Genomic DNA, 10,616 nt, shown 5'->3' with positions numbered 1-10,616 from the left:
TACAATAGGGCAAACGTAGACCTGGCAGAGATAGCCGAGGGTATAAGTTAATGCCTCCAACACAAGTGGTTGCAGGTTCGAACCCGAGGCAACACACCAATGACTTTCCGAAGTTATGTGTATTAGAAATAATTATCACATGCTCCAACGGTATAACGAAAAAACCTTGCATGCCTAAAATTGGTTTAAAACATTTATTGGGGGCATATAAAGTCACCAACCCGCAGTTGGCCTGCGTGGTGGACTCAAGGCCTAACCCGTCCCTCATTACGGGAGGAGGGCCTTGCCCAGCAGTGGGACATTAATGGGTTAAATTTATTATTGATAGACCTATTTAATTTGAACACTCACGTTTTAATTCTAATGTACCCATTTATTTATGTTTTCAAAGATCTTAAAATAATATGTAGGTTTATATAACAGTGTTATTGCTCCCGCCTTTGTTAGCGATGCACCGAGCAGCATGGATCAATACAAGGGCGGTAGTGAACGTCACCTCATTAAACTTGGCACGCAAACTGGTCGATATATGGGCGTGTGCCGGCCACGTGGCGCGTGGCTGACAGCAGAAACCTACATGTACTGGCTGCAGTTTATAAAGTAAAAATATATAATTATGAGATTTTGTTCAAGTTTGGTTTGTTTTGTACATTACACATTACATTTTATTAAAATATTGTTTTTATTTTAAGTTTGATTTGATTATTTAATTTTTTACTAAGCCGACTCCAACAATTGTAGTTTGGAAGAAAGGCTAAGCTGATATATTTTAAGTTTGATTAAATTCAAGATTTTGATTTCCTTTGTTTTTATTTGTTAAATCCTGATTTTTTTTCGTTATTATTATTGCACTTGTCTATATTAACACTTAATTTTTTTTTTCTGAAGCATTGATTTGAAATAATATATTTAATAAGATAATGAACAGCTTCGATAACAAAATATTTCTTTTGAGTTCTTGTTTAATTTTAATTTCATTTTGACTTTGACGGCGCAATTATTTCTCGTGTCTTTACGGACGTTTCCCAATGCTTCCTTAAGTTGATTTGAATTAAGACATTTGTAACGCAATAGAAAAGATTTTATTAAAAGTTCATACATACTGTAATGCGAAAAGACTTTTTCCCCGACCTAATAATATTTATTTGATCATACACCTGTCTACATAAAATTCCTGTATATTATTTAACGAAAAAGTTTTAATATTATGAATACTAACGATGGTGAACGACGACGAATTGTTAGCTTGAGTATCGAACGTAAATAAAATAAAGAAAAAAAATCCAGTGCTAATATAGGAAAACACTCCTTATACACACTAGCTGACCCGCGCAACTTCGTTTGCTTCATAATTTTCTCCGTTTTTGTTACACTTTTACTGGTACTCTGCTCCTATGCGTCGTAGCATGATGATAACATATAGCCTTCCTCGATAAATGAACTATCTAACACTGAAAGAATTTTTCAATTCCGTCTTAAGGGTGGCTTAAAGCTGTAGATTTCGACAAATCTGTGAAAACATTGTCCTTTTATTTAATCCTTAATAAATTGCTGCATAAAAAATCGTATAAATATAACCGTATAATTAATTTCTAAGAACCTATATGCATAATATTATACCTCTATTTAATTACGCAAATCGATAGAATATTTTACGGGTATAAAATCACCGAAAATTCGTAACAAGTCTGCATTTGTAACACCGTTTGCAAGCATAATTTTTAAATATTAAAATTTCACATCTAATTCTTAGGGTTCCACGAAATAAGGTTTACCTGATAAAAGTCAAAGTATACTGAAAGAAAACATTGTATTATGGGATAGAATTCAAAATTGTTATGTTCAGACAATTTTTTTAAGCTTATAATATGTTTGGAATTTTCCTGGACTTAAGTCATGTGATATTTGTTTATGCGCTTATATAGTAATCATTTAACCAATTGTTTAGATTCATAAAACATAGATTTTAATACTTTTAAAATATGAGTGTGTTCGATTCCCGGCTAAAGAGCAATTCTATCAAAAAGCTTTGAATACAGTTAAGTCTGTTTTCAAAAATAAAACTATGTTTCCTTTTATTCAATAAATGTATCTTCAATATTTAAGCTATTTTCCCTCCTTGGCGCCTATTTTTTCCTACCTGAATATAGCTACAGAATGATATAGCGATATTCGACATTCTAAAATGTTTAAATATTTTTTATACGTTATAAAAATCTCATATTCACGAATTTGAAGACTCATTTTGTTATTAGAAATTGTAAGCAATCAAACATACTTATAGTCTAAAGGCAAAGCCTTTAAAGATGGTCAAAGTACAAAACAGTATAAACCTTTTGGAATGGGAATAAAATATTCAAAAAAAGAAAGGAATAATGATATAATTAACGGGCGATCTAGCGATTACAATTTCTTCCCGCTACGGTTGTTTTTTATTTCATAAACTATAGGCAGTGGACTACTAGGTAACAGTTTAACAAAAACTTTTATCAAAACATAATTTATTACAAGTAATCGGGAGCGACCTCACCAGAACGGAATACACATAAAACAACCATACATGTCATAACTTTTAAACTCTCGCGTTGCATGTTTAATATATAATAGGATACGGGAATTAACGCGAACACGCATTTTACCTTAAAATGCCTAACTTTTCGAGGTATATGTTTAATCTATAATAGGATGCGGGAATTAACGCGAACACGTATTTTACCTTAAAATACCTCGAAACGTTAGGCACTTTAAGGTAAAATGCGTGTTCGCGTTAATATATATTAACCATACATGTGTTAAATCACGCTTGTTATACCCGAGAGCATAGACAGAAGTGAAAGTATTGCACAGGTGCTTGCTGAATGGGCTGCCTTCTCACCCCCTCACTGATTCGCATGGCACCCTTCAGCCCTCGCCGTGTTGCAGCGGGATGCGCGCGGCAGTCAGATTCGTGCTGCCATGATGGACCCATTCGTTGAGTTTGCGAGCAGTCATCCCAATTTTTTTAATCCCGTGGCACAAGAACGTCGCAATAATAATAAAAACGAGAAGATATGGCGACGCATTGTGCGGGATTTGAAAAACCCAAGGATAAAAGATGGTAAGTTTTGTTTTTAAGTATGAAATTATTTGTGTTTAATGTATATATTAATTTAGGTCAAATGTTTATTATCGTTGTTTATTTAATAGGAAAATTGTTTGACGTAATGATACTCTTATTGTTACTGCACGTTTGACGCCGTGGTTACTTTGTCGCCGCGAGCGGTGGGTTCGAATCCCAGCCAGGACAAATATTTGTGTGATGAGCACGAGTATCTGTTTTAAGGTGTAAATTTATCTACTTAAGAATGAATTCAGAATTTCAATTAATTTATTATTTTAATTTAGTATTTAAATATATTATCGTTTTGCTGGTTAACATAGTACTAGCTCTGTTAAATTTATTTAGACTTGTGGTTGAGTATATTTTGAAACGGTTTTCGCTTGGCCAGTATATTTGTTTGTTTGGGTCAAATTTAAGTAATTGGAATGTTACCCCCTACCTAACACCTGATCGATCTGATATTTGGTTGATCACCCGCTCTTAATATTGATGGAAAATACAATAATAAAAATTATGCCTGTAAATCCAAAATGGCCACCGATACAAAATGGCGGATTATATATTACTTCACAACAACCTCTTTATGGGTATCAAATGAAAGGGTTTTATTGGTAGAAAAATAGAAGTTTTGACAGTGTAGGTAGGAAGGTATATTTACTTTTAAAACGATAAATATATTTTTATTTTGATTTAAAAATAAATAAATAAATGCAACCCATTACTGTCCCACTGCTGGGCAAGGGTCTCCTCCCGTAATGAGGGGAGGGGTTAGGCCTTGAGTCCACCACGCTGGCCAAGTGCGGGTTGGGTTATTTATTTATTTTGATTTATTTAAAATAAATAAATAAATATTATTGGACAACTCACACACGGTCATTTGATTCCAAACCAAGCAGAGCTTGTACTATGGTAACCAAATAACTGATATATGTACATGCTTATATGGATACATTAACATCCGGGCTCAGAACAAAATACTCGTGCTCATCACAGAAAGATTTATCCCGGGTGGGATTCGAACCCACCACACGAGGCGCTACGGTTGTTGCGGGGAGATGACCGCTGAAACCACTTAAATTCCAAGTGCATTATATACTACATTTCATGCGCAATGAAGGCGAAAATTTAGGAAGGCAGTTTATGATTGTTTTTTTTGTGCAGTTTATAACGTATCTTTTCTAAGGAATTGCCATTTATTCAGTGTGTTGTTGTTGACATTCTCATACTTTGTTGCAAATCTATACTAATATTATAAAGCTCAAGAGTTTGTTTGTTTGTTTGTTTGTTTGTTTGTTTGAACGCGCTAATCTCAGGAACTACTGGTCCGATTTGAAAAATTCTTTCACTGTTAGATAGCCTATTTATTGAGAAAGACTATAGGCTATAGGAAAGACTATAGGCTATATATCATCACGCATCTTTCAAAGTTCAAAAGAGGTGTATTAGAGCCATATTTGGTCTTCAAGTTACAGACAGTTGTAAAACATATTTCACAAGACACAAAATTTTAACACTGCCGTCCCTGTATATACTGGAGGTCGCTCTATTTGTAAAAACAAATCCTCAGCTGTTTGCTCGGCTGTCTGATACAGTGAAACGGAACAGAAGGGACAATAATAAGTTGCGAATACATGAGGCTAACACAACACTTATGTGGAAAAGTGTATTTTGTATAGCGCCTAAAGTTTACAATAAGATACCAAATAATATAAAAAATCTTAATGTTAATTTATTCAGACATAAACTCAAAGAATTATTGTACACCAAAAGTTATTACAATTTGAATGATTTTCTCAATGACTCCTTTTGACATTTTATAGTATTTATTTTTTTTGTTTGTTGTTGATATTAAAATTTATTTTATTTTTTGACATAGTAATATTTTATTTGAACTTCATTTTTTATTATTTAATTCAATTGCTTGATGACATAATATTATAGTTCTTATTTTTGACATCATTCTGAATTTCATTGCAATAATTTTAATAACATTTGCATGCCACTAATGGTCATAACATACCGTGATTTATTTTTAATGTACCTAACATCTATTTATTTACTGTGTTATGCAAATAAATATACTTTTACTTTACTTTTACTTTTATGACCAAAAGGAGCGGAGTAGCAACGAAAAATGTAACAAAACCGGGGAAAATTATGACCCATTCTCTCTTACGTGACGCAAGCAAAGTTGCGCGGGTCAGCTAGTCTAAACTAATATTATAAAGCTGAAGAGTTTGTTTGTTTGTTTGTTTATTTGAACGCGCTAATCTCAGGAACTACTGGTCCGATTTGAAAAAATATTTCAGTGTTAGATAGCCCATTAATCGAGGACATCACGCTACGGTCATTTGGCGCGGAGTAGCAACGGAAAATGTTACAAAAACGGGGAAAATTTTTACTCATTCTCTTAGGTGACGCAAGCGAAGTTGCGCGGGTCAGCTATATTCTATATTAGCCGGCTTTACACACACACTCTATCACACGTTTAAAGTATTACGTGTGGGAAAGCAGCGCGGTCATCGCTTGCGATTTTCTTCGCGGGTTTGAAAGATGACCGCGCGCGTAGTCTTTCCTTTCCCCTTACACGCGCGCTCTTTCATGCGCGATTGTTGTTTCATGCGCGATAGATTGTGTGTGTAAAGGGGGCAGCATCTACATATAACTATTCCCGATTGTTTTGTAATCGCCCCCTGTTGCCGACCTGTATATTGAGACATACATATATTACATATATTTACATTATTGTTTCAGTTGAGACGGCGAAAACTGTATGGAAGAAATTACGGGATAGACACCGGAAAAACTGCCGCAGGGATGCATTACAGCCATTGAACCCGATGGATGTTTTAGCGCCTTATATGCTATACAACACACAAATGGGCAATAGAGACACCGAAGCCGCGAACGAAAGTCATACTCAAGGTGTGACTGAAACATCAGCAGAAAATCCAACAAGTGCAGCGGTGGAAGATACTGTAGCAACTGGCAACAACAAGCCGGTGCCAACCACATCTCACTCCTCACGTCAACTACGATCAACAAGCAGAGCCAACCACGAACCAGCGCCTTCAACGTCACGCTCGTTTCTAGAGCAACCATCTAGAAATCGAGCTATGTTAAGAAATATGCGATCCACCGCGCGCAGCACAAACGAGCAACAAGCTAGAAACAGAGCCAACAACGAACCGGCGCCTTCCACATCACGCCCGTTACAGGGGCAACAGTCACGAAATCGGGCGATGTTAAGAAATATGCCATCCACCGCGCGCAGCACAATCGAGCAACAAGCTACGAACACAGCCAACAACGAGCCCGCGCATTCCACATCACGCCCCTTACCGGAGCAACGACCACCAAATCGAGTGATGTTAAGAAATATGCCATGCACCGCGCGCAGCACAATCGAGCAACAAGCTACGAACAGACCCTACTTCCATCCCGAGCCAAATACAGCACGCCCATTCCCCGAGCAACGGCCAAATAGAGGGTATTATCAACCTATTTCATCCACCGCGCGCAGCACAAACGAGCAACAAGCTACAAATGGGGCCAACTACCACCCCGTTTTTCAAATGCCATCTATGCCACAAAGCGCATATTATGTACCACCTCCAGGAGCCCCTATCGATGGTTTCGATAATGTATTAACAGAGTTTTATCTTGGATTAGAAAAGCGCCGTCGCGAGGATATGAAGAAAAAGCAGGCCGAAATTGAATCTAGAAAATATGCTTTTGAACTTTTTGTCGGTAGTCTCGTAGAGTCAGCAGCTAAATATCCTGCTTGGTTGCAAGAAGATATTAAAAAGCAATTTTTTAACACTATGCAAGATGCTGAGCAAAGATTCCGAAGGTTGTAAAAAAATGTCACTTTTCGATAAATTAAACCCCAATTAAGTCCCTTAATTTGTTTTAATTTTAATGTTCACTTCATTTACAGAAAACATGGTACAGATCAGAATAGCATTAAATATTTTACATTATTCCGATATTCAATTAATAAGCATATATTGGGTACAAATAAATCTAATACTAAAGTTAATAATTATAGTCTTGTCACTCTTGAAACTATTTTTATCAAACAACAAAAATGTTATGATATTTACTAAAATGAGTATCAATCCTAGTATCATGGCATACATACATAATTGCTTACATTATACTGAGTGGAAAAAAAAGAGTCTCGTTTAAAAAATGGACATATTATCTTAATTCATTGAAATCAAAACACTTAATGTTATATACATACATAAAATCACGAATTGTTCCCATAGGGGTAGGCAGAGACCAGAGAACGCCACTTGATACGATCTTACAAATTTCCTTTGCTTCATTCAATTCATTCAGTAATATTGCAATACATTCAATCAATTAGGTTCAATTGATCAGAATCCTAATCAGAACAGTTAAGTATTTGAAATATTATTATTAATTTAGCTTTACTAAAAGTAAAGTAATAATACGCAGGGCACCTTGAGGCGAGGTGACGGTGAGTAGCAACCCCGCGATACCTGAGTGCTCCAGGGAGACGTAACCGTTTCTCATCTCCGGCTTGCCTTAGTTGACTGGTCGGAGTGAAAACTGACGAGGAAGCGGTCCTCCGCCTCTGGCTTGGATTCATTGGGCGTCCAGACTGGAGTCGCAAGAGCGAGCGCCCACTCAGTTCGGAGGACGGATGCTGAGCGTAAGTGACTAGTGGGCCAGTGATGCCGGACCCCCAGGGAACAAGTTATCCCTGTTGCCCCCTTGTTGCTATTGATGCGACTTGTTTAGTGTGGCCCAGTTTGTGAGTTGGCAAGTCTCCGCCTGCCATTTTTACATGTTTTCAGCAGTGTTATCGGCAGGCGCGAAAGTCCCCCTAGATCCCCTGGTTTCCAGTCCATAAGCACCCCATCCCAATAGCCCAAGTGGTTTTTCCCGTTCGTTTTGCCATAGTCCCACACACTTGGGGGCATTTTATAGTGTGCACAGGTAGGTACAATCACCGGTTTGTGTCACCATACAAAGTTGAAAATTAAAACCTTCCAAATGTCCCGGACTCTGTAGTCCCGAGATACGAAACAGACGTACAAATAAGTTATATGAATATTTTTTCAAATGTGCTCAATTTCAAATGATGCTTTACAATACAGCAGATTTTAAAGTATGCTTTAACTACCTATATAAATATATTTATTAAAAATAGGTAAAAATTTGAGGTATTACAGAAGCCCAAATTTGTACAGTCGGTACATTCGAGTATCGAAAGTTTGACATTTAAAATGTGCCAAAATAGTTTTTACGGCGCCCGTTAGAGGCGCTGATCACATTTCCATACAAAATTTCTTAATAGCTAGCCAGTTATTGTTAGTCAATATGGCCTTGACAAAAAATACCCTCCTTTTTCTGACTATAAATGCTTAGTGAATTGTCTAGAGTTAGGAAGTCACACACAAAATATTTGTACCGCATGAATTAATTCCCTTGCACCTTATTATAACTTCACTAGGTGACTCACGCAACTTCACTTGCGTGATTGCGTCACATAAGAGAGAACGGGTTAAAATTTTCCCCGTATTTGTTAAATTTTTTAATGGTACTCTACTCCTATTGGTCGTAGCGTGATGATATAAGCTTATAACTTTCCTCGATAAATGTGATATCGTAATACTGAAATATTTTTTCAAATCGGACCTGTAGTTCCTGAGATTAGAGCGTTCAAACAAGCAAACAAACTCTTCAACTTTATAATATTAGTATAGATAAGTAACTGACCCGCGCAACTTCGTTTGCGCCACATAAGAGAGAATCTATACTAATATAAAGCTTGGGTATTATTTGCCCCGTATTTGTAACATTTTTTATTGGTACTCTGCTCCTATTGGTCGTAGCGTGATGATATATAGCCTATAACCTTCCTCGATAAATGGACTATCTAACGTTGAAAGATTTTTTTTAAATCGGACCAGTAGTTCCTGAGATTAGCGCGTTCAAACAAACTCTTCCGCTTTATAACGAGGGTTCGTCACACTAATTGTTATTATTTTTGTTATTATCTCGACACCCTTACAGTTAATTGCTAACTAGTCGATATAATACTTTATGCGACGGCTATTCACGGTTGGTAGTGTTCGACGTGCAGGGAAGGATGGATATAGTGTTATATCCCAGGTAACTGGGTTGTGGAGGTCAGACAGGCAGTCGCTCCATATAAAACACTAGTATTCTGCATCCGGTGATACTGGAAGCCGACTCCAATATACCTTAGAAGAAAGGCTAAGCTGATGTATAGTACGACGTGTAGCGACTCACTCGCAAAGGTCTGAGGTTCGGATTCCGGGTCGGGTCATTAATTTATTCCTTAGTTCTTCTGTCAATATTTGCCCGGAGTAACGAATTGAAGACTTCAGTGTCTCTGAGAGTACGTAAAGCCGTCGGTCCTGCGCCTGACCTGACTGATGGTATTGCTTATCCGTCCCACCGCTATGAGAGTGAAGGAAATAGAGAGTTGCGCTCACCGGTCGGTAAACAATCTGTGAGTTAAGCAACCCTTGACGCGGTCATTCCATAGATGGGTGACCTCATAGTGGTATTTGAGCTAGACGTCTCCGTGCTTTGGAGGGCACGTAAAAAGTCGGTCCCGGCTGTTGTCTACTAAGATAACAGTCGTTAAGCCATGTCAAAGGCCTCTCCTGGGCTTGAACAACTTTGATACTAGGTTGACCACTAACCATACGACAAACAAGCTTAGAAACTATATAAACAAAGACAAGTATGACTAGTTTCAATAAAATTAGCCGCCGTAGCTGAATATTGGCCAGGAAAACATCAACAAATGTCAGAAAAAATAAAAAATTCCTGTGTTATTTATTTCAAAATTTAATGAAACATATTTTTTTATCTCACCAATAGATTCAATTAGACATTTCTTTTGGTTCCCTTTCAATATTTAGTTCTTTAACCCTAAACCCTTTTGTGTCGCAATATTTAATTCTTGTCTGGCTTCAGATAAACATCTTCCATTTGATATAATTTTCTAACTGATTTACTAATTAATGGAGAATTTGCGTAAAGGCAGAAACCCTTCTGAGTGGCAAAATTAAATGAATGTTTTGCTTCAGATTAAAATCTTCCCTTTGATAACTCAAGGAGAGTAAAGTCAAATTAATAAAGTTCCACCCTAATTTATTGAAAAATCTTTGTATAGGACATGTCTAGACGAGGAGGCAAAAGGAATCTCATATTTCTTTTCAAAGGCACAAAAGGTACAAATTAATAATCGGACCTTTAATTTATTATTTCCATAGGAATATGCGTAGGGGTAGAATCGTCTGGAACAACATGGCTTACCCCCCCTCGGTAACAGTACCCGTGGGGGGGTTGCTATGTACCTGATCCGTCTACATTTATCAATGCACCCCCGTAAAGTTATAAATATATAGGACGTAGGCGTCGAAAGTTCTAGAACATTGTAGCCTATGATAGAGCGAGAGAACCGATATCACCTGTCTCTCTCACTCGCAGGACTCAATTATTA

The 10,616-nt window shown here is 37.0% G+C and overlaps 1 protein-coding gene across 1 annotated transcript; it reads left to right on the top strand.

Moving 5' to 3' along the window:
* The first annotated feature begins 2,965 nt into the window (after nt 1-2,965).
* Nucleotides 2,966-7,001, top strand: LOC142986645 (uncharacterized). The gene is made up of 2 exons (XM_076135197.1): nt 2,966-3,097; nt 5,855-7,001. The coding sequence occupies exon 2, from the start codon at nt 5,941-5,943 to the stop codon at nt 6,958-6,960; it is 1,020 nt and encodes a 339-aa protein (XP_075991312.1). The 5' UTR covers nt 2,966-3,097; nt 5,855-5,940; the 3' UTR covers nt 6,961-7,001.
* The last annotated feature ends 3,615 nt before the right edge of the window (nt 7,002-10,616 follow it).

This window comes from Anticarsia gemmatalis, chromosome Z, assembly GCF_050436995.1.
Source record: "Anticarsia gemmatalis isolate Benzon Research Colony breed Stoneville strain chromosome Z, ilAntGemm2 primary, whole genome shotgun sequence".
Taxonomy (NCBI): domain Eukaryota; kingdom Metazoa; phylum Arthropoda; class Insecta; order Lepidoptera; family Erebidae; genus Anticarsia; species Anticarsia gemmatalis.
The sequence above is the reverse complement of the archived record's forward strand: the minus strand, read 5'-3'. Positions and strand labels throughout refer to the sequence as shown.